General features: G+C 45.1%; 1 protein-coding gene across 2 annotated transcripts in view; it reads left to right on the top strand.

Moving 5' to 3' along the window:
* Positions 1–445: 445 nt before the first annotated feature.
* RIN1 (Ras and Rab interactor 1) overlaps positions 446–24,986 on the top strand; it is a 111,430-nt gene continuing 86,889 nt past the window's right edge. Inside the window, exons 1-3 of one of the 2 annotated variants that reach the window (XM_069207941.1) lie at positions 509–663; positions 16,201–16,360; positions 23,689–23,869. In XM_069207941.1, coding sequence (XP_069064042.1) covers positions 16,290–16,360; positions 23,689–23,869 — 252 coding nt within the window. In that variant the 5' untranslated portion in view covers positions 509–663; positions 16,201–16,289. Of the gene's footprint in view, positions 664–16,200; positions 16,361–23,688; positions 23,870–24,986 lie in introns of both variants that reach the window. The other variant, XM_069207942.1, reaches the window with a different exon arrangement.

The raw sequence follows: 24,986 nt of genomic DNA, 5'->3' as shown, positions 1-24,986 counted from the left end.
TACGCAAAAGCGGCGCAAATGTACAAAATATAATTGTATTTTGTACGTTTGCGCAGCTTTTGCATCAAAAAATTACGCAAAGGCAGCACTAAAAAAGTATAAATATGGGCCTTTGTGTTCTTGGTATTATTAAAGGTTTTGGTTGGGGGTGTAGGGTATTTTATTTTTCTAGCTACTCCCTTGTGATAAGGGGCTGCTGAGTTCAGCACTGTGGACCAGTAGCAATTTTACACCAAAGCCTGAACCTGAGGCTTGTAGGCAAACTTGCGCTTCTCTGTGTACACGGTCACGTCCAGGCACGATGGAAACGCTACAGGTTGTCGAACTCCCTTCCTTCTCCCGCCCACTTTTTCCTTTTGACGTCTGAAGTGGACTCCGCCTGCCAAGAGCGTATGATTTTTTTCTTCTTCTGCTTCCTTAGTGAGGTGAGTTTGGAACTTTTCCCAGACGGGCTGAAGAGAGGGGGCCCGGCGGCGGTGCTTAGGAATCCTCTGCGGCGCGCGCAGTCATCGCTCGATACCGGGAGGGAGCAGGCGCGAGCCAACCTGGCTGAAGTGGGCGAGGAAACCGGGGCGGATCAAATACCTTTACACGCGAGGAAAGAAGGCGGGCAAAGATCTTCAGCCTGAAGTTTTCAGGTGGACTCAGGATTTTCTTAGCGAGGTGAGTGTTTGTTCTCTATAGTTTTGTTTTTGTTTTTCATATCACACGGTGCCAGTGAGGTAGCTCAGCGGATTGAATACTTGCTGCGCAGATTTGTTCGTACCCTGTTGCGGGTTACATATTCGAATCAGTCATGAAGGGGGTTGACTCAGACTTTCAAATGTAGAAATGGACCGGTTGTCTAAAATAAGGCGTGCGATCCAAGCGCCTGGAGTTTGTGCTGTGTGGTGAATACTTTGTCTGTTCGAGCACTTCCTTGTAGGTTTCTCTTCTTTAACAAAGCTTCCTTCATAGCATTCGTCATGTGAGAGGTTGAGGTCCGGCGCAGGTTGTCGAGGAGCCACCGGATCAAATAAATGATGCGGACAAACCGAGACTCAGGCTCATATCACAAAAGGGGAAGCAGCCTTTCTCCAGCCGCAAGCGACAGACGAAGTGGAGCGATTCACTCGAGGGTTACTATTCTTGCTTGTTTTCTTAATATGGGACCCCCACCACACACTCCCACATACACACCTTCAGAGTCCACCTTGCAGGCGAGGCTGCACTGTCTGTCTTCTCGTGAAGTTGTCATTCCTGTAGTAGAGGGCATAGTAGGTAACACCTCCTTCTAGTGATGCGGTGCCCTGCTGCGGAGTTGCCTCCTCCTTAGGCTTTGGATTCTTACTGTCAGTGAGGACCATATTGGGTGACTCCCCCTATTTTTATTGTGGTATCTGTGGTAATCGTCTCTCGCTACACGGCCGGGCAGTCTGCAGCGCCGGATTGGCTGGTCTGACAGATCACTGAGTGCGGCACTTCTTTACCAGTTTGTAGGCCTGTTTTATGTCCAGGTGGGCCGGTTTTTGCTGTTGATTCTCCTGACATTACTACAAACATGTTCAGCAGCAAACACAGATGCATGCAGTCCCCCAGACCTTGCAAAATACCCACACAACGTGTCTTTACAAGTTCTAAATGGGTTACTTCTTTAGCTATCAGGCTCGCTAATTGGGGGGGGGGCACTTTTATTTTTTTGACTGGGACGATTTTTTTCGTCCCAGTCCGCCCCTGTCTCCCTAGTGAAGGGCATTTGTCTTAGAAGTGAAGGGTTCAGTTGTCTCCACTAGTGAAACAATGATGCCCTTACAACGAGAATTCGCGTTGTATTTTCCTCACAGGTACCGGTTTTCATTCTCCTCGGATGTAGTGATTCCATTACAAGGAGGTCATAGGTTCACTTGTCTCCATGGAGAGTTGTGCTGTCCTGGGCGCGTGAGGTGTTGTCTCCTACTGCAGATGTGTTTTCCTTCTGTAGGTTTACAGTGGTTGACCTTCTTTGCCCTGTGGTGTGTTGTACCATTGTATTTTTCTTTAGGTGTTTTTAGCTGTCATTTAGCTTCGCCTACGTGAGGCCTGCAGTGGTGGCCTCCTACTAGCCGCATGTGATGGCCCTTAAAATGAGTATTCAGGTTGTCTTCTGTGATGCTGTATCGCCTCGTGGGCGATATGTGCAAGATTTCGGCAGTGGTTGTCTCCTCAGTCATACAACGCGGCCTTCCCAGTGAGGACAGACATTGTATCATCGGATGTGTTTTCTGTCTACAAAGTATGGACCGGCCGTGCCCCCTGTAGTCGCAGTGCCCCTCTGTAGCCACTGCTGGGTGCTTTCTACCCCTAAGTCAGATAGATGCTCTCTAACTATGACTTTCAGTAAATTTCTCTATATGCACCATAGACTCTAATGTGTTGAAACGGAAACACACGTTAAGGACGTTTATGTTTTTTATTTTGTACGGGACGTATCAAGTTGTTTGATTTACAAGCCAGAAATGTCAACTGATCGGCTCGTGCAGTGCTGCGGAGTTTAGGGCCAGACCCGCTTGTTGTGCCCTGCGCGGCTTTTTCTTTCGCTTTGCTAATTTGTCAATCTTTAAAGAGTAGTAACACACAGGTGGGTTGGCGACAGGTACATGTGCTGCGGCCGTGGCTACAGGGCCAAAGAGGCGCACCCTCAGGCAGACCATCGCCCCGGAAGCCTCATCAGACTCAGTAGGTATTCCTAGCTTCATCCGTTCTGTTTAGGGGATCGGGGCTAGAGATTTATTTCACTGATTAACGCCACAGCGACACCCTGTGGCTAGTGAAGGCTCTTTGCATGCCGGTGCCGTATACCGCTACAGCAGTGACATTGGCAGCTTTGCATTGGAGTAAGACAACATGCCTTGTTTTCTACAGTGATTTATTCCCGTGGGTTCGGAGGTATCGGGACTGGGCGCAGCGGTGTGCTACAAGCGACACAAGTGAAGCCATAAACCACAGAAACAGTCTGCTAAAACAACAGTGGGTCGCCCAATGTAACAGACGAGTCAGTAGACGACCCTGGACTGAAAGCGCTTACTCACTTTACGCTGTCTTAATACCTCGAAATGTCTGTTCGAGAAGAACGACGGGTTGCTTTTGGCATTGGCATCATGACAGACAAGTACTAGAAAGCCTACTTATTGCGGCATGACAGCGCCGTAGAAAATACCTAGTACATGAAAGGCTGAGCGAGTGTGGGACACGTGCAGCTTTTCGAAAAGAACCATGGGCCGCACTGTGCGGAATGAAACCCCCTCACAACCCGCCCGCGCAGTGCCGCGAGGGTGCCGAGAAGTCCTCAACGTCCTCGAGCCGTGGGCGGGATTGCAAATACGTGCAGCCCAGAGGCGCTCATAGGAAAAATCTGAGTCTTCTAATGCGTAGGCGCACTTGTTGCATTATCATATGCCTGCTTTACACGAAATTATACACGTGTTTACTGCTGTTCTTGACAAAATGTTTGTGTTTGAAGGCTGGTGACCGGCTTCAAAGATAACGAGTAGATCCCTCATGCATATGGGTCCCGGTGCTACTGCACCTGGTGCATCAATGGAAGCTTCGCCTCCGCGCAAAGGCACAGAGCCCTGGCCCCGACCGGCATGCCATGTGGTTGAGGATGGCACGGGCGGCGCACACACTCATTGACTTGGCTCTTCCTCCCGACCGGCTGACTCAAGGCCCTGCCTCGGAAAATATCCCTCAGTTGCGGTTGCGGAGAGGTCTGACTTCATCCAGCGAGCCGCGCACACTTGGTCTGCGCTCTGGCGGGCACACCCTTGGGTACAGTAAGGCGCCCACGCGTTCTGCTTAAGGCGATGTATTCGTTTAACCCTTCAATGCAAACGATAGAGGGTGGAAGTATGCAGTGCGAACTCATAAGATAGCAAAGTACTGTTACTGGCTAGTAAGTTACTGTCGTGGGCGAGTGACAGAAGCTGGTGGACTTAAATGCTTTTTTGTCGAACCACGTAAATGCATATCATGTTAGTTTTTAAAAACATCATGCAGTAAAACCTGCTTTGCAGATGGTGGTGGGCGAGGAACAATCGCTGTTGGACTTGGAGACGTTTGGGATGGCATGATCATTCAAACTACGACAGTCTAAAATACACTGTAAATTAGCATCACAGGTAGGTAAATAACAGCTGCCACTGAAAGACAGAAGATATTGATTTTCGAAGCCCCCTCCCCCCCCCAGTGGTGCTGGAACAATACTCAGAGTGGGGGTGCCGCCATCATCTTACATATAAAATATTGCACAAAGCCAAGTGGGACTCATTCAAATTAGGAACTCTCTACCAGCGGTTTAGAGGATTCTGTAATCCATTTATTTATATTCATTGGTAATTTAAGTGTTTCACAAAGACACTATGGGCCTCATTACGAAACTGACAGTCTAATGACTGCCAGGTTCACGGTGATGGTGGGACTGCCACCAGTGCGGCGGTCCGAGCGTGATATTACAACTGCAGCGGTAGCGCAGTGGTTGGACCACCAGCACTGCCAGATTCCGACTTTACGACGGTCTGGCAGTGCTGGCGGTCCTAATCCGCCAGGGCAGCATTGTAAGCAGTGCTGCCTTAGGAATTACGACCCCCCTTCCCTGCCAGTGATTTCATGGAAGTAACACTGCTGGTGGAGACGGGGTGCAGAGGGCCTCAGGGGGACACCTGCATTACTGGCCAGCACCACTGCAATGTTCATTGTGATGGGTTTCTGGTACACCCTGCGCATTAGAGCATTGCCGCTGGCTCTATTACGAGCTGGAGACAATGCTGTAGGCCGTTTCCCGCTGGGCCAGCGGGCGGAAACTGAGGTTCCACCCGCTGACCCAGCGGGAAACTCATAATGGCCCGGCAGGGAGGCTGCCACACTGTTGGCAACCGACTGTCAGGACTTCGGCGGACGGGCTTTTCCATCCACCAAAGTCATAATAAGGCCCTGTGTGATTATATTTGGGCATATATTGTTGTCCTTGTGATTTATACTGTCATCGTGTTGCATCACTGACCTTGTAGGGATTTTGAAAAATCCAAGAGTAGCAAAGGGGGCACGCCCATTCATTGTAAAGGTGTAGAATGTAGCTGGTGGTGAATTTTGGAGAACACTGTCTCAAAATATTATAAAGCATGATGTGGTAGTGCACTGCCATTTATAGGCAGCACATTCACCTTTGAAATGGGAACTACATTTGCACAGACATTCAGTTTTACTGATAAAACTATATAGCGCAGAAACGTTAATAAGTGGAAATCGATTTTCACTGAATATATTTATCATTTGCGCACCAGCAACACAGTCTCTCATTTTGAAGTCAGAGACGGAAAATTAAACACCAATTACCATGTTAAAAGAAAAAGCAACAATTTGTCATAAGACACAGCCTGGCATTTGGCCTCTGTATTTAAACACATAACAAATGTGACAAGATAAAAACAAAATTTGAAGGCATTCATTTTGCTCATTCACCTTCTGAACTTCAGCACGGTTCTTTTTGGGGTGCTGCAGCACACCTTGCCCCTCTACTTCCAGCGCCTTTGGGGCTCGCCCAATCAAACATAGCAGAAGCATAGAGGTTGTGTGAATCTCAAACAGGTAAATGCTTCATAAGCACAGTTAAAAGGTCCAGAACTGATATGTTTGCATATTTCTACTCCAAATATGTAATGGCATAATTATGAAAAGCAGACGAGTCCATAAAAGGGAAGGCTTTACAAAACTACTGGTACCAATATGTAACTTTTTGTGGCATAAGAGGTGTCAAAGCTCGATGGCTGAAGTATGCTAAATTTGTGAATCTATATACAATGACCTTTAAAACCACTTCTAAAGGTAAACAGCTAAGTGGTTACCATATATGAACCATAATCTCATGGAACCCTTCGATTTCAACCACACACTGATAATGAAAATGCAAAGCTGGGTGTTTATAAAAGTCACTACGCTACCTGACCTCAAATTAATGAAATAACTTGTGATGATACAGTTTTTTAAACAGACTTCTTAACATCAAAAGAGACACTCTGGTTCCTGAAAAATCTTAATAAATGAAAATCTTTAGGTTGTAATAAACTTGAAGTTAATGCTGAATGAAATATAAATAATAATGATATCCAGTTGAAAGAAACCGTATCATTGCAAACTGGAAAATATTCAACTGCTGTTGGATGTAGAGTGCAAAACCCTTGTTATTTCTATTGCAGTATTTTCACAAATGCATGGAAATCGTAACTTGGTGCCAGACTAATATTTTTGTGAAAGTAGTTTGGGATCTTTACTCCCTTTCACTACTGTTAATGCTAGTTATGGTGGTGAACTGTGTCTTCAGTATGTCTAACCTGTAATTGGTGTCAGTGATTCTAGCACTTGGTTGAAATGACCCAGACATGTAGTCCTCTCTGGGACTCACAATTTAGACACTACCAGAATTGACAGGACTCTAATGGACCCTAAATTTAGCTCATGCAGAGCGGAGGGCACACTATAGTGGGGATGGTGCTTTGATTTTAGGCAAGTTTCTTTTTGATACTTCAAAGGATTTTTGCTAATTTGCATAAGAGTAATTATGGCAAATTCTGCCTCTATATTTTGAATCTCCTTGCAATTCCCAGAGAAACATTTGGAAACTTTAAAAGTGTTACTCTTTCCAGTTGAAGATACATAAATGGAAGTTACCCCAAAATAATCCAGCTCAAGACATTTTTGTTAGGATGGTGGTTCACATCTATCCCAGATTTTGTAGCCATTTCAGGCGAAAACCTTCCCTTAAACATTGAGGATTTGGTGTAAGCAATCACTTTTGTACAATTCTGCCATTCACCCACAGGGGTTTTTCCACTCTATGCAGTTATAATAAATTATAAAAGATGTGCTGATTACCAAAAACAATTAACATCATCTGAGGGCAAGGTGTAAGAAATAAATACAAGAAGTAGAGGCACATTTGACAAATCAGGAGAAGACAGAGGATGGACTCAATTAAAACCATGAGATGGCATGATGCAATTTGTTATAGCTGAAGATGACATATTAAGGGCCAAACATTGCATGCACCATCCCTACATTACCATGTTAGAGAAAAAGTAGGTAATCATCCTGAACAGTGGGTCTCAACCTGAGGTCCGAGGACCCCTGGGGGTCCAGAAAGCCTCCTCATGGGCTCCGCAAATGCTCAGAAAACTAAATAATATTAACAGATTAGGTACCCAGCTTTCAGCAATGACTCAGTGTGGGGTCCCTGGATTCCAACAGAGTCAGTGGGGGTCCCCTGGTTCCAGTAATTATAAAGTGGGGGACCACAGAAGTCAAAAGTTTGGGAACCACTGATCTGGTACATTGATTTAACAGGAATTATGATAACAAATGGATCTGAAGCATAGTGGCAGATAATTACTTAGACCACACGGTATTCAAACTCACAAGCTTAGATTTATTAATGTATAAAACACGAACACTTGCAGTTCCTGTATAAAATCCCATCTCTAATTCCATTGCTGTTAACAAGTGGTTATCTAGCCTCCTGTAATAATGAAATGATTTCGCTTCCAACTGTAAAGCGCTACTACAGTTGAGTTGTGACGTCCTAATGTGTAAGGGTTCTCTCAGAGCCACCAAAGTGTCCAAAATTCCAGATGTAATTTAAACAACGAAAAGGAGAACTGGATTTACCTTCTTATGATCTATGTTTCTAACATTTACAGTGATCATCAGAAAATGGATAGGCTAGGGCAACATGTTTATGTTTTTCATGCTGTAGGTCATTCAGGAAAGATAGAATATCTCTGAATTTTTCTACACATTCTGAGCACCAGTATTTTTCAATATGTTGTGGAGAGTTATCTGCCTTTTTCCAAATATTATATACAGCCTACTGATGCTTAGCACAATCTATTGGGCCTGCACCAAACATTATTACCTAAACTCTCAGACTCCTGCGTGCCTCCATCTTGTACATCCTAACACAAACAAAGACAGATAAACTGAAAACAATGAATTTCAAAGCTCATTCAACGATTGATTTCGGGACTCAGTTTGGGTACTGACTTTTTAATTTGTAAAATGGTGCATTCATGTGTGAGTATGTTTGCTAATAATATCCAATATTTAATTAAAGGCAAATTAAACTGCTCTGAGAGCATATCTTTTGGTGTTAAGAATATAATTGGAGAAGTAGTCCTATAGAAGGATATTGAAAACAGCATCCTTAATTCAAGGAAAATGTGTTAAACATTGCATAGGGAACACACTTTTACATATAGAAAACAGTGTTTGGCAAGAACATGGACAACAACCTCCTTCTGTGGTCAAACATTGAGATGCTCGAAAATAGATATGGACACAGCTTTTGTTACTTTTGAGACACGTGACTACTTCTTAGGTCTAATGAATGGAAGGCTGGATCTTAATAATCACACTTTGGAGGCCAGTCTTTGTGGATACCATTCTATTCCACCATCTGCTCTTGAGATGCAGAGAGGAGACTGGGCACATACATAGATTACTACTACAAACACTGCTCAAAGAATGAGTGCTCTAATGCAGCAGTCCTTAACCTTTTTACTGTTGTAGACCTCTACTGAACAATTACTGGAACCTGGAGACCCCCACCTTGTCATTATTGGCAGCAGGTGACCCTTGGCCTTTGCAATTTATATGATTTAAATCGCAAAACAATACCCACAAATATAAAAACAAGTATACACCAAGCATATGCTCAGATATTGAAATATTTAGTTTAATTGAAAAGTGTAAGTATATGCCGTTTGTAGGTAGCTGACATTAGGTCCGGATCCAACTGGGCACACAGTTCATGGATTGTGGCACGGTCCAGTCTGTAGGTGACAATTACATGTCGCTCTTCCATTGTTGACAGGTCCACCAGTGGTCTGTACACCGTAGGATGCCGCCATCTCCTCACCTGCCCCAGCGGACGTGCTCTATGGAGGAGAACAGCGAGCAGAGGGTCAGCTAACACTGAGGTCCGAAAACACAACTTTATTGCACGCATTTTTCAATCAGCTATTGGCCTGTCTTAGTGTGTATTGAAGGCCTAGATATGTGTGACGCATTTAAAAATAATGCCATGTGGCCCTCTGAAATGGCGGCTGCCTGACCTGTAAGGTGAGACAATGGGATATGAGGTAACTGCACTGGCGTTGTACGCCGTCGCAGTAGGCGGTCGAAGACCGCGGCGCAATCCTGCATTGGTCTTAAGACGCGTTATTTACTTTACTTGGGTGGCAATACGGCCGGGCCCGTCTCTCTTTTCTCTCGTCTTGCTGCTGACCGGCCCGCTATACCTTATTTACCTACAAACGGCATATACTTACACTTTTCAGCATTCTGAAACTTGGTTCGCGTTCATACATATCTTGCGAATTACTTTTCAATACAGTTTGGAACTTACCATTTGCCCTGAAGAAGCCCAATTGTATAGGGCGAAACGCGTTGGCTGCTTGCTTTCATCAACTCACTGTTGCAAAAAGTATTCTTGACCAAATAAAAAGATTTTCTGGAAGAAAAAGAACAGAAACTTTGTATCATGACCTGCTTAATTATTTGGGACTCTTTTATAATTATTATATAAATAATATGTCTACAACCTAAAGTGGTGCACCACCCAATCCTTTCTTTTACATTGCAAAAGACCTCTGCTAGATTTGGGGCTATTTGTACAATTGATTATCAGTTACAGTTTCTGTCTGGAGTTCATAACACACTACTCCATGGCCGTCAACTTACTGAAATGCCAGGTGACATCACACTCCGTTTCACCTCCACTTTCACTCACACATACATATGTATGCGGACACACAAATTCACACTTACATGCATTCTCTTTCACATGAAAACACTCTCACCCGCAAACATGCTCACAACATACATTTAAAAGCATTTTTAGTTTCTCCAGCTGTCATGCAAGGGCATATTCCAGCTAATTGTACTCCATTTGTAATACACTAATAGTGAATAATACTTTATTATTCACTATTAGTGTATTAAAATGACAGAATACAAAGAGAGTGGGGCCCTCCAACTGACGTCCATAAGGACGAGCTGCCACTGTGTTCCTGTCACTGAATTTGCCACCTCTGAAGCCAGGGGTTGCAAAGGCAGGCCCAGGCATACCGAAGTGCAAGCCAGGGGTCACAGCTGCGACCCCTGGTGACCTCTAAATGACGTCCATGCACTACTCTCTGCTCAATTACATGACTTCATCAGTCAGCTGATGCCAGCCTTCTGGTGTATGATGGTTGAGCCACATATAGTGCTGGCAATGAAGATTATTTTTCATAACCTCTTTATATATACACACCAGCTTCTGACAAAATTGTGTCAATATTACTGTTCAACATTGAAAGGGCCATATCTTCTTAACTTCACACAGGCACAAGTGTCTTCTCGGGAGAGGTTACTTGACACTGTTCTTAAGACGGATAGCTTCAGTGGTGTAGCAAAACTTGAGAGGACCCCTCTGCAAAGTACCAGGAGGGCTTTCCCGACCAAGTCAGCAGCTCCTAGGCCAGGGGCCCACCACCTGTGCACTGTGTACTTTACTGAGGATAGCCCCTGGAGCTCCATGATCCAGTAGCAATTTTTTGGCCCTTGTCGTCCTCACCTGTTTTCAGTATTTAAAAGTTAACTGTTGATATTAGTGCTAATTATTCATTGAAAATGGTTATTAATTGAAACTTTGTACCCTGGTGTGACATTTCCTCTCATTTCTCTTCGTTTAACAAAATTGTGAGCTAACCATCATCTCCAAGCTTCAGATTCAGAATTTTGTTTTCTTCAATATTTAAGTATAACTATTTTTATTCAAATCGTTCACAAAAAGAGCAACAAGAACAAAAACTCTACTGACCTACAAACCCCCAGTAGGCCCCTCAATTTAACCCTATCAAGCAAAACAAAGTTTTAAAGTAAGACAAAAAAACATTTCCTGAAACCCAAAACATTGCAAAAGAAAAAAAATACTGCTGCTCCTAAGTGAGCATGAGGGAAAAGAGGAAAGCCAATAGACAATAGACAGAATATCGCTTTGTCTAGCATGAGTTGACACTTGGTTTTCACACCACCTTCCACTCCCCATAGGACTCCTTGATCCTACCTCAGAACCAGCACTAGTCCTGCATGCCCTAGAAATCCACTCAACACTATAACACACAACCCCACTTTAGTTTCATCCAATACCTATTTGCAACCTCTCCAGAAATGGCTTAGTGAAGCCGGCCTTTCCAAACAAATATCTCTTTCCACCATATTCCACTTAAACCCTAATCCTGAAGGCCACAGATTCTATGAGCCTCCGTGACCCACTATAGGTTTCCTGACTCCCATCTAAGGTCGCCTTCTCTCCAAAGTTGCATCAGTCAGATCGGGACAGAGCAACCATCTGTTTCTTCCTGACAGATACGATCTCTTCAATCCTGCGATTGCACCACTACCATCACACTGCCCTCCAGTAAATATGTCTTTTCCTGGTGCCTTGATGCAGCCAGTATGCCTTCTGGATCACTGTGTGGCTGTCTCCCTGAATTTGTAACAGATCACAAAGCCCTTCTCCAACCATGTTGATAGAGAATTGGGCAAAATCTCAGGGGGCACCCCAAAAACACTGAAATTAGTTTTTCCTTAAGTCATCTAGCAACTCAGTCCTCATCTCATGGCTGAGTTTCGCATTAATGTCACATTGCTTAAATGATGCTAGACCCTTCAACTCCATCATGGACACCGCTGACAAAATCTGCAGGAAGCACACAGAGTCCTCTATTTTCTATGCTGTTCCAGCACCAGGATTCACATATCATCAAGTTTCATTTGGGTGCTGGGAACTCGAATGGGAGCTCCAGGATACACTGGCAATTTTTGGATCTTCCCAGCCTCACCTTTTTTCAGTATTTAAACTGTCATAAATAACAGTGCTAATTATAGATGAAGACCCACTTACAACTTGGGAAATAAGCACACTGAAGACTTAAAAGGCGGGTTAGCTGGCAGAAAGAGTTATTATAACAGCTCACACTGCAGGTTTTACACTACAATAGTCAAGCTACAGTGGTAGGCCTAAATCCATGTTTTGTTTTGTCACACTGGTGGGTGGCACAATAAGTTCTTCAGCTCACATGTACAGGTAACATTTCATGACATTGGTGTATGCCTGCACCATATACTATGGCCTTATAGAAAATGTAAATATTCCAGTCCAGGATTAGGCAACTTCTCCATATTTTAGGGGGTGAGCTAAAATTCTATTAGGAATAGTATGTATAGTATAAATCAATAAAACACTAGGAAACTAATTTCCAGCGGCTTTTAGACAAAAGGAAATATTAATCCTGTAAGTGAATAAAACTTCCAAGAAAATATTAGAGATGTGGTGTAGTTCGTGTATAATGGGGCTAATCAGATCCAAAAACATTTTGGGTTGACAGTGTGAATTTAGGCTGGAAGTATGTGAGAGGGTAGTACATTACTATGACAGTTGCAGGGTGGCAAGGCGATGCATCAAGGCACTAATACCTGTCTAGTGGGCGCTAATGCAGTCTTTAATTGTGATGGTGGATTAGCATTGGGTAGAAGTGTGGTGATGTGAAGTGGTAGTATGGCATTGTGGGGCGCCCATTTGTGATGTAGGTTATTGGTGTATAGCTAAGGGTGGGTGTCCTCATACGGAGTGGTAGCGCAGTGATATGTGGTGGTTGTCTAGTGATTGAGAACGCTGATCCTGATTGCGGCAGTGCAGTGCTGGGCGTTAGTATTGTAATGTTATAGTGTAGTAGTCTGGTAGTCTCGAGTTGAAGTGCAGTGAAAGTGGCAGAGCATGTCTGCGGTGTCTGGGTGGTATAGGTGTGCAAGGCATTGACAGTGTGATGTTCGGAGTCAGTGGTTCAGTTTGTAATGGGGTGGTAAACACTGTTGGTGTATACGAGATTGTGTGGCTTCCCTCTGGTAATGCAACCACAAGCACAAAATGAAGTCTTAGGTTGAATGATGCTTGAAGTGGACATTCCACATGCTGTAAGGGCACCTGTATGTTGTTGCGGAAGGTTGTAAAAGAGTGTAGTAGTGTGGTGCTCATGGTAGTTGCTTGGTGCTGGCAGGTGGAAATGTGGTGCTAGAGAGGAGCTGCATTGCAGTGGCTTTAGAGGTTGCAGCAGGGTTATATGGGTTACTAGTACAGTGGTGGGGTTGCAGTGTTGTTAAGCAGTGTTGTTTGGCACCACTGTGATGTGGTATTGCAGTTCTTTAATGTGACATGCAGGTGCAAGATGTTCGAATCTGGATTGTGGCAGTGTGGAAATTGAGGGTGGCGGTGGGACCTAGTGGAGAGAGAGTAGTGTAGTAGTGTCTAAAGCTTGGGTGTTGGTAGAAATGGTGTGGCGTGGTAGTGTGGTGCTGAAGAATGGTAGTCTGACACTAAAGAGAGTCATTAGCTTAGTGATAGTGAGTATGTTGTTTTGTGTCACTGTGATGTGGTACTGGAGGGATGTGATGTGGAAATGTGGTGCCGGATAGGGATAGTGCCGTTCTGGAAGGTGATAATTTGGTACTGGAAGGTGGTAATGTGATCTGGTACTGGGGTGTGGTGTAGTATCGTTGTGGCGTATTGTACTGGTAGTAAGGCTGTGTGTAGTGGTAGAGCAGCACTGGACAGCAGGACATTCCTGGATAGAGGCCGTACAATAGTAGGAGTGCTGTACAATGAGGTGGAGGGGGTGTGAGAATTATTACAAGTGTGTTCTGATGGATTATTGTGCTGCTTTGTGCATTAGTGTAGAGCTGAGGTGGTGAATGAGTGGCATTGTTGGCAGTGTTCTGCTGGGAACATGTAGGGTGTGCTGAGGTGCTTCGGTTACACCAAAGTGTAGTGGGGTTCGTATTGCAGTGATGTGCTGGGGTAGTAGAGGGGTGCTAGTATGGCTTTAAGTGGGGTGAAATAACTGTGGGGTCTCGCCAAGGGACATGGCCGTCGTAATTAAGGGCGTGGCTTAAAACATGTGAGCTAAATATCTGTGCTTAGCATAGCGAGCCGACCGAGTGGTATTTTTCTGCGTCTTTCCGTCACTGCATCCAGATACATAATACAACACGTAACATTATACCTACAAGCCATGACTAGTGGCTGTGCCGACGGTTGTTAGTTGCATAAGATAATCAACAACAATAGCTTCATTGTGTAAAATATTGAAAATGCGTCAGCTCTCAAATGATGAGACTGTGAAAGAACTATAACGTGCCTCTTTGAAGTTACACAAAAGTCAGGGAAGGGTGGTGCTGCTGCCGAGTTAATTATTTTGTTCACGCTGAGGGTGAGGGCAAAAATGACGAGCCCCGTAGTGACCCGTCTCAGCACCTGCTTTTTTGAACTGCCAGTGCTGAGCACCGGCAGGACCCTGCCCACTTAAAGCCCTGGGTGCTAATGCAAGGAAGGGTGGAGGAATTCTAGTGGTGGCGGCGAGGAGTGCACTAGTGCAGTTTCCTGCACAGACTCACAGTTGGCGTCAGTGCTCGGCCAGCCTTCATCTCACCTCAAGCTGCCATTATATGCAATGACGGCCTCTGGCAACGTCTCAGCGCGGTGTGAGTGGCACACGTCACGCGCTCGCCATTTTCTGTCAGGAAGTGTAAACAAAGATAGAAAGGCTGCGGGCAAGCATTAATGTTCCAAAAACCTGTTAGAAATTTCAAATCGCTGCTGGGAACTAAGTAAATAATTGATAACAACGCGGTATCCACAGATTCCAACGGTCCCTAGTTGTGCGCCAGGCTCCGCTCCCGGTGCAGCCGTTGATGCACTCTTTGATGCACAGTTTGATCTGCCCCTCCCATCGCCTCTCTCTGTTAACTTTCGTCCCAGAAGATTTTACATATAACCCAGCGAACAAAAATAGATCTCCAAAGATCATGGTTGGAAAAACAGACAGCCTGCAATTGGAGCAAATAAAGTTAATTTGCAGTTGTCCAAACTTCACAGGGTTTCCATAGTAACTGAAAGCTGCATCTTTCTACAAGGGCAACACAAAATGTGTTTAAAAGCCGAGTTTCGAGTCAGGAATACTCTGTTATCTATGATCTGAGGACGCGTCTGATCCCGCGGGGGAGCTAACTCCACCGGGCTCCAGATTAAAATCCTTCTCAATTATCTATTGGAGTTAAGCTTTAAATCTTTAATAGTTATTTTAACTCGTGGTTTTCGGTGGCTGCCGTTTAGGACGGAATTGCTATAACAGAGTTGTGTTTGGGGCCCTGTAGTGAAATAGCTGAGAGTGTTATAGGCCAGGAGTGAGGTGCATTAGGAGAGCTGTGTGTGGATCCCCAGAGTAAAGTTGCGCGGGATGCTACCTGGCAGTACTGAGGTATGTTGATGGACCTGGGTGTGGGTGGGCCCTGTCTGAACAAAGCAGAAGTGCGCGTGGGTCCAAGTAATGGAATAATGGCTGCTGTTCTTCAAGATGGAGGTGCATTGGCAAAGCTTTTCCTTCCCCCGCCCCGTACTACAGTAGCAGATGTGAGTTATTTTGGGTGTGGGTGCATTGACCGGGGTATGGTGGTAGAGGGGAGAACCCTACTCCTCCTTCAGTGGAGATAGTGCAGGGTTGGAGTGAGGCTCTTCAGCAGAGCTGCGCGTTCCCAGTGCTGGGCTGTGTGTGAGTTTGCTCGAGTTAGGCAGGGGCGTAGCTTACATTAGTGCAGTAGGTGCAGTGGCACCGGGTCCAGGGGGCTGAGGGCCCCACTGAACACTGATATTGCTGTATCTCATAATCCAAACATCAGCCAAGGAGGTTGGGTGGAGTTCCTTCCTTGCAGTAGGGCTCATGACACACTAACTAATCTACTGCTGTTGGTTGAGGCGAGAATGCATGGCAGGATTGTGGTGCCTTTAGAGGGCAGTTTATGGAGCCCAGCACCTCGTATGGAAGAGGTTCCTGCGGGTCCAAATTGAGGTGCGCTGACAGCGCTGTGAGTGGGCACCCGGTACTGGACCAGAAGATGACAGAGGTTGCCGCAGCATCCCTTGCTCTTCACTGGGACTGCCTCGACCGATCCATGCCCGTACCCGAATACTGCAAAAGGGTTAATCTTTACTGGCAAGGCCCTGAGGGTGGAGGCGTCCTGGCACCCCACCCTCCTTCCCTAGCATTATTCACACACGACTGAAGCCAGCGATCTGCCTCTCTCCCTCTCCCACAGCACAGGAGCCTGGCCACCGAGGCAGCAGCGCCGACGGCTTGACTTGGGGTGAAGTAGGAACTTGACGGGATACCCCTTTGCTTAAGTCGATGGATCAACAAGAACAGACGGACCCCATATCCAAGGGTGGTCTGGCAACGCCATCGCCATCCCCTTTCAGGTAAATGATGGTTAAATGTAAATCTCTCTTCTTCTTTAGCACTTGAAAGTCTATTTCTGAGCGCTCTTATTTCAACAGAATAGGAAGCCTATGCACATGGAGATCCATTCCTTATTTTACGAGGATCACACCTTTTTGTCCCAATGGAGGAGCCAGGATTGGAACGCATTTAAGTGGGCATTTGATATGAACCTGGCCCGCAGTCTATCTCATGCACCACTTGGTAAAGGGCCACAGCTCTTTAAGTTTTTTTTAATATATTAATTTCAGTAACGTTCTAGAACCACATTCAGTCCTTAATTTGTGCCAGGGGTTGCACGAGGTGGGACCCGGGACCAAAGGAGTCATGACACCAAAGTATGGGTGTGGCCCAGAGCTTATGAGCAAGTTCATGGGAGGTGTGAGGATACCCTCAGTCACATTCATGGTTGTTATGCTATGTTAGGTTGTTTTATGTTATATGTTAACAGATTAATAAAGTGTTCTGATACCTGTAAGGCAGAGGTCTTCAAACTGGGGGGTGGGCCCTCCTAGGGGGACCTCAAGTGATCTCATGGGGGTGCCAGACTCTGTCCAAAAGCAGCATTATACAGATAACAGGCCTTTGTTTTAAGCAGAAGCATGTTATTGCATTTACAAAAAATATAACAGTACTTAACTGCAATGTTTAAATAGGTCTAGGCATATGTAAACACTGCCATCTTTATAAAATAATTGTGACAAATTCTGAAGGGGGGCCCAATGATTTCTATTTTTCAACTGGGGGGGCGCAGCATTAAAAAGTTTGAAGACCACTGCTGTAAGGTGTCCTAGTGCTGAGGAAAAAAAACAGTTTGAGGAATAAATAAAACAGCAATGATTGCGAATTAAGCCAGTTTTTTAACACCTTACAAAAAAGTGAAAGATCATAAATTTTACGCAGGTTAATTGGAAGAGCATTCCGCAACCTAGTGGCATGACAGAAAAAGATCTGTCTCCAAGGCGTTCACTCTCACAGCCTGAGGACCACCAGCAAAGTAGACCTTAGGTTTCGAGGTGGAGGATAATGGATGGATTTGTAGTAAAGGCAGCTGGAATCAGTTTCATAGAATGCTCTGTGTAGGCTACCAAGAGACTTAAAACAGATCCTTTTTCAAACTTATAACTCGTGTAAAGTGTTTAGAGCACCAGCGGTGGAGGCGTAACGTGGCAAGCCAAGAGCCAGTTTGCGGCTGATTTTGAATAAGTTCGGAGGCTAGTTACAAGTACAATAGGGTAGCCCTGAAAAAGGGGAATTCAATAATCCAATCGGCTCAATATAGTCACCTAGACCACCAACGGACGCATAGAGAATGGAAGTACAAACAGGATTTTATGTAAAACCTATAGCAAAAAACATCCAATGACAGAAAAATGATTGACTGTTTTGGAGAGGGATAGACTCTCATCCAAAAGAAATCCAAAATTCCCTACCACCCTGTCTGGACGATGAGCATTAATCCAAGATGGCGGACAGAAATCCATTGGAAAGGCACTCCAGGGATTGTTAAAGGCAAACCACAGTACTTCCGATTTGCCTGTATTCATTTTCATGGCATTCTGCCTTAATCAGGTAGTGACTGCAGACATATTGCAATGGAAAACACCAAAGGGGGCAAACCCCTAGTTGGCAAAAGAAGTATTGTCTGCATAATGTAAACAATTTATGCCAAAGGACATTATAACCTTGGTCAGAGGACAGATATAGAGATTGAAATGGGTAGAATTGAGGGTCGACCCTAATGGAACCTCTTATTGTGATTGAAAGGTGAAGGTTAGACTACCTAGCATTGACCCTCCGGATAAGATTTGCACCACTGCAGAGCAGGCCCTCGGAACACCACTACAGCCACGCTAGTAAAGAAGCTTGAACGAGAGACCTGTACGGAATGAGGGGAAAAGATCTGTAAGCACTACAGCAGCACACTACCCCCATCTGCCAACTTTCTAAGATCATCAAGGACCATCACCAGCCATGTTTCCATGCTGTGGGCCTGGTGAAAACCAGATTAGGCAGACACTAATATCTGATATTGCTCCAAAAACTTGAGATAAATCTGTTAACATACTTCTCTAGGATTTTTTTTTATGGGGGAAAGGCAACAATGAAATTGTCTGAAATTTAAAAAGACCACCAGGATCAGCACTGGACTTATTCAGAAGTGGGACAATCAAAGCCTTTTCCACTCATCTGGCTTGGCTAGGTCAGAGAAAGTCTGCTTTCATACCCTTGGTGAAATAGGATCCAGAGTAGAGCCAGATGTGAGAGAACTGGCAATTTCTCTGAACAAATTAGGTGGAAGAGAATCAAAGTGCCCTAAACTCAGGGTCAGACTGGCCTATACAGCAGTCAGGCAGTGCCCGATGGGATGGTCTGAAAGATCAGTGTGTGAGCTGACGTTTTAGCAATGTTTGGCTGGTTTAATGGCCAGATGGGCCGGTTTTTACTGCTAATTTCTCTGATATTATCACTTTTTAACTATATGCTTTACTAACATAGGGACACTTTTATTTTGGTGCCTACTTTTTGTCCGGGTCCGACTCTGCCTAAACACATAGAAAGCTCAGCAAATCCATCATCAGCCAGAATGGAAACCTCATCTACAAATACAACCTTGGATGTGGGAGGTGGAAACTGAGCAAAAGTGTTGCATTCAGCTACAATTTGGTCTTTTAAAAAAAAAGTACAGAGAAAATTGAGAACTCTCATATGACTGCGCAGGATATACAGGTCAAGATAACAAACACTATGGAAAATATTTCTTTAGAGGAGTTCTGAACAGCCAGGACCTGGTATGCATAAAAGTCAGCTTTAAAAGAAACAACTCATTTCTTATATATCCTCGGAGTAGTCTTCAACTGCACTTTGGCGTTTTAAGAATATTATGAGCACCAGACCCTTTCCAACTTCTTGCATTTACACTGTACGTTGCCTGTTGTATTGAGGAGGTGTATCAGGGGTTGATGGGCCCAAACCAGTTATTTAAGGAAGGTCGGCATCAGGGGCCATGTTGACCCACTGAACATAACACCTATAGTCGTTGGGAATCTCTCTGTTTACTGATATAAAGTTTTGCTTTGGGGAGAAATAATTAGGAGGCGTTCATCAATTTGTGTCTGAGACGTCCTATCACCAGTAATGTGAAGATAAATCATATAGTGGTCTGTCCAGATCTGTGGTATTATATTCAAACAGCTCATTCTTCCAATGGGACCGAAATTAAGGTCCGGTATATGGCCACTTTGACGGGTAGGCTCAGTTACAACTTGTAACAGTCCGAGAACAGTCCTGGTGTTAATAAAATGAGTGCCATGAATATCAGAAGTTAGCTCAGCCCTTATGCTAACCTCACCCAACACTATAAATGCAGAGTGGGACATAGGCAATTGTAATTAAAAAACAGCCCAGGATTCAGTCAATTTACCCAGGGGCCCAGTGGATGAAAGCATATTAGATATATCAAGCCTGAGGCAGGTGTAGAGATAGAAAAATTAAGTAGGTAAATGTATGCAAGTTCACCTCCTGATCCAGTAAGTCAGCCTTAAAGATAAAGATAAAGATAACGAGACTGAACATTCCCTGCCACCCCTACGTTTTAAGGGACACAGGAGGTGTGAGGGTGTTTGGAATCTGCTAGAACTGCCATAGAAGATTTTACAGAGTATTCACTAGATACGCATACCTTGGTATTTTATAATAATAAGTGGTTATTAAGTGTGTATGTATATATATATATATATATATATATATATATATATATATATATATATATATATAAATATTTTATTTTTTTACTTAAAAAAACAAAGGTTACAAGTATATTGTAGTTAGGCTCATGTTTTAAATGTACCAAACCATAGAAATTCACCTGTTAAAGTTGGAGTTATCTCAAGTAACCATAACTCGTGCCCTAAGGTAATTATAAACTTTCTATGTTTTTTTTTCCAAATTAAATTCTATTTCCTAACTATAATGTGTGTTCTTGCTTTGCTTGGGCAGAGACAGCAGAATATTATTTTTTTATTATTTTATGTGCACACATTGCCACATGCTAGTGTTTCACACTGCTCAGGTGGAAGGAAAACTTTCCGTTTGACACTCCTAAAAAATATCAGCAGAAAGCTGTCTTTTTCTTCAGAGTAGCCTTGCTAGAGCTCCAGTTTCCAAAAATGGGATTCTAAATGTAACATAAACGAATCCTTTTGATGTTTTCCGTAAATGCATTGCCTTCAGCTAGGGGCTGCTACTTGCTAAACATGGGGGTCTAGTTGAGATATGCTCTCACCAGCTCCATAAGATAAGCAGAGGAATAAATGATATATAAGTTCCCCTTAATTGGGAGAAGAAGATAAGCTGAGAGATGGAGGTGAGATGCTAGGGGAGGAAGAGCATGCTGTCCAAGGTGACGCTATAATGAAGACCATCTGGTCTGTAGCAGGTATGGTGGATGCTAAATTATTTAGCCACAATACAGTATCATAACAAAACAGCCCCGATGTAAGAAAAGTTGCTCTTCATTACATGAAGCGCCCCTTTTCTTGCGCCCCATTGCACCCTCCTAACGCTACTATGTGTGTGCCGTATTAATGATACGGCACACCCTAGCGCATTTTAGGATCAATAGTGTCATAATTTCTAACGCCATTGTGGTACTTTGGAGGATTAGCGCCAAACATGTTGTATGTCAATCCAGCGAATACTCTGTAAGAGCTGCTCTGGCAAATCTAGCAGATTCCAAATACCCTCACACTGCAATGACGGTACCCCCAAAATATGGTGGGAGTGCTTGCCTGGTTCTGTTTTTTTCCACAGAGACCATGGCTGTGCACACACTTTTGGATGCTTAGGAAATCTAACAATTATGACCCCTAAATGGAGAGGTGTCATGATGCCAGTGCTTAAGTGATGGGTAAAACATCCCTGTGGCCATAGGGACAGCGTCAGGGGATTGCCAAGCTAATCACCAAATCAATATTCCTTCCTTCAGGGTGTCCGTTTCTTGACTGGCAATGGATTTGTAACCCCAAAATTCATAAAAGGCAATATAGGTCGTTATTTGAACTCCAAGAGGCTCCTCACTCTAAACCCCTTGCATTTGCTTTCAGCTGGCGTCCACCACTAACTCTTGTTCTTAGTTGATGTTATGAATGTGGCTAATATAAACAGATGGTTTTCACCTCACAACGCAGTTATAGAAAATCATCTTCAAGGCTGAAGTCGGAAGGAGAGCAGAGGAGATTCTAGTGTGATGAGCCTTAAGTTGATAGTAAGCGATCACCATCTGAACCTTTGTGGGTATCCTGGCGAATGACCACTGTCTTGTGGAGGCTGACCTTGTATATCTGGTAGGCTTTTAAGATACATTTTTCGAAAGGTATAAAGGTTGCTGGTAGTTTTGAGAACATGGCAGAATGTTATAGACAGTGTCCCTTCATGGAGCCCCCTTACAGACTACATGTTGTGGCCGGAGGTCTCAGATAACTTGAGACTGTGGGCCTGATTCTTACCTTGGCGGTCGGCGGAGAGGCGGCGGTCGGACCGCGAACAGACCGGCGGTCCAAAAAATGGCATTCTGACCGCGGCGGTCACCGCCGCGATCGACCGCCACTTCCCCACTCCGACCGCCACGGTGGTCATGACCGACGGGCTGGAGTTCGCACACTCCGGCCCGGCGGTCGACCCAAGACCGCCAACCGTATCATGACCCTGCTTACCGCCGCGGTTTTTGGCAGTCGGGAACCGCCATGCGAACCATGGCGGTAGGCACTATCGGGGCCAGGGAATTCCTTCCCTGGCACTGATAGGGGTCTCCCCCACCCCCCACTGCCCCCCACGAGTCCTCCCCCCACACCCTCCACCCCCCTGCCATCCCCCAGAGGTGGTACGAACCCCCTGCCCCCCCCACCCCGACATGCACATACACGCACCCCGACATGCACGCACCCCCAACATGCACATATGCACACCCCCTACACACACACATACACAACGGGGGCACATACCCGCACACATACATGCCGACATGCGCACCCGCCGAACTACACACATTGCCCAAAGGCACAGCAGCACCCCCGCCCGCATGCACGCACTTACACACCCCCTCTACACACCCCCATGCACGCACACATCACACAACACCCCCCCACCCCCTCCCCTCACGGACGATCAACTTACCTTGTGCGTTGGTCCTCCGGGAGGCGACGGGAGCCATAGGGACGTGACCGCCAACAGAAGACCGCCAACAGAAGACCGCCACACAGAAATGTGGGTCGTAATTCTGGGGGCGGTGTTCTGCTGGCGTGGCGGTGGAGGTTGACCAGTCTCCACTTTCCCGCCGACCGCCAGTGTGGCTGCTGGCGGTATTCCGGCGGAACGCTCCCAGCGGTCGGAATACGCGCAGCGGCATACCGCCGCGGTCGGCGGTCTTTACCGCGGCGGTAACTCGGCGGTCTTGCGAAAAGACCGCCAAGGTCAGAATCAGGCCCTGTGTCTTTGCAGACCATTTGGTTCAGGAGAAGGTTGTGCAGTAACATGAAATGTACTCTGACTCAAACAGGGTTGTGTAGTATAGATGGGTGGTCGCTCTTGTAGCACCAGGGCCATTTTGTGATGGGTGGTCAATTAGTGGAGAAACCTCACCAGGGCCTAAGAAGATGAAAGGCACTTTTAGTGATTTTATTATTTGGGAATGAGAAGAAAGTCTCAGCATGATGAATGGAATCTTCTGATCCCTGACTTAACAAATGACTGCTAAGACAGTCCAGATATACAACTTAAGTGGGGTATAAGGTTTGACTGCAAATTGACATCTCCCAACCACAAGAAAAATATGGCAAGCACAATGAACTAGAAAGTGAGATCTGGCTTCCATTATAATAGCAAAACTAGAGGAGTTACTTAAAATCAGTGTTAGAAACCTTCAGAATTAATGTCGCTGTTATAGGAACAAATTGTTAAGGAAGTCTGGTTCCTGGAGCTAACGGTACCGACTGAAACATTACCTCTGTGGGCTGAAAATACCATCCTACTATGAATTGGAACCTTAATGTCCACTTGGGAATGAGCAAGAAATTCAATGCATCAGACTCCTCTTGATAGGCCCCATTCTTTTTTAGACTGCCTCCTGGAGATTTCGGGTGCTTTGAGCAGCAGGGCTCCGTAGTGGAAACTGTGTGGGCCTGTGTTGTTTCCGCATTTCCATAGAGATTATGAAAAACTCACAATGAGGGCCCATATGTTTATGTTACTATTATGCATATTCTTAATAACAATGTTTAAAAAATATCTTTTTGTGTGATCTTTTTTCCAGTGCGATGAAAGATCCAGTCTATGACTATCCCAACACCTCCTTCCCCTGCAGAACTGTCCAGCGGGGATCTCTGAAGCATGTCCGGGTGCTCGACCGCCTCCTGCTCACCCAGCATGTCTGGCTTCAACTCACTGTGAACTCTGCCACAGCCCTTCACATCCTGCAGAGAGAACCCCCAGGGGTATGTATCACAATTTAATTTGTTTATGTTGTCTAGCTGGTGCAGCAGAACTTTCAGATGCCACTGAAGGGCTTTACAGCCTCAGGGACCATCTTATGAGCTCGTTATGCACCTGCGCTCAAGCACCGAATGGAACAATGTGCTCATCTGTGAAGAAATTTTGTTGTCTACAGCGTATACACTAAGGGGCATATTTAAGAGGCGGTTTGTATGTGTTTGCATGACCCAACATGGTACATGTGCGATGCAAACCTTACATGCGATTTATGAAGCCACGCAGTGGCACTTTCTGTGGCCCTGAGTGGCTCTATAAATGTGGAGTAAGGCATTCTGCACCAAACATAGCCAGAGGACTATGCCTTAGGTGCCACTCCCTGCACAAAGACAATCCTACATGCAATGGAGGCACCCTTGCACCACGGTGCAAGGGTGCCTGCATGGTGTATTGACTTAAATATGGCTCAATCCTACCCTTTCCATGTCACGCAGTGCAGCACAGCAAGGTGACTTGCTGCGCTGCGTGAAACACTCATAAATGTGCTCCCTAACTCAGTATCTCCACAATTTAGTGCAAGAGCTCCAGAATCAAAGCTTAGAAATATGAAGCTCAGAAGCAGCCGCCGCCGCTCCCTGGGTGTAGTGCTTTCCTCTTAGCTAGTTTCTAAGCACTAACATAACACAAAAGAAATGCACTTCTGAGGTCAAAGAAGACTTTTATTGTTGTTAGTTCTTCCCCAACCACAATATTTATGAATGACAAATTAGTAGCTTTCAAGTCCGCGTTAATCAAACAAAATATATCAGTTTGCAATATACACAGCAGGTTATATTTATAAGATATTGAATGCAAAGCAAAACAAATACTTCACCGTGTGGGAACTATCTACAGCTTCATCTTTCTAAGGTCTGCAAGCTGATGACCCCTGTCAGCCGCGAGAAAGAGAGATTCATCTACCCACACGGGATTGCTGGCAGCCTGCGCCAAGCTCCAGCACGAGGTCCGGCAGATTCGAATCTGACTCTCTGCAGCCTGTTACATTCGTTACAAAGGTGTGCCCCCTCCTCTCAGACCTGGGAAACTGAGCAAGCCTTTTGGAGACTGGCCAGGTCTCCAAGA

This window comes from Pleurodeles waltl, chromosome 9 (assembly GCF_031143425.1).
Source record: "Pleurodeles waltl isolate 20211129_DDA chromosome 9, aPleWal1.hap1.20221129, whole genome shotgun sequence".
In the NCBI taxonomy this organism is placed as follows: domain Eukaryota; kingdom Metazoa; phylum Chordata; class Amphibia; order Caudata; family Salamandridae; genus Pleurodeles; species Pleurodeles waltl.
This window is presented reverse-complemented; position numbering and strand designations above follow the sequence as displayed.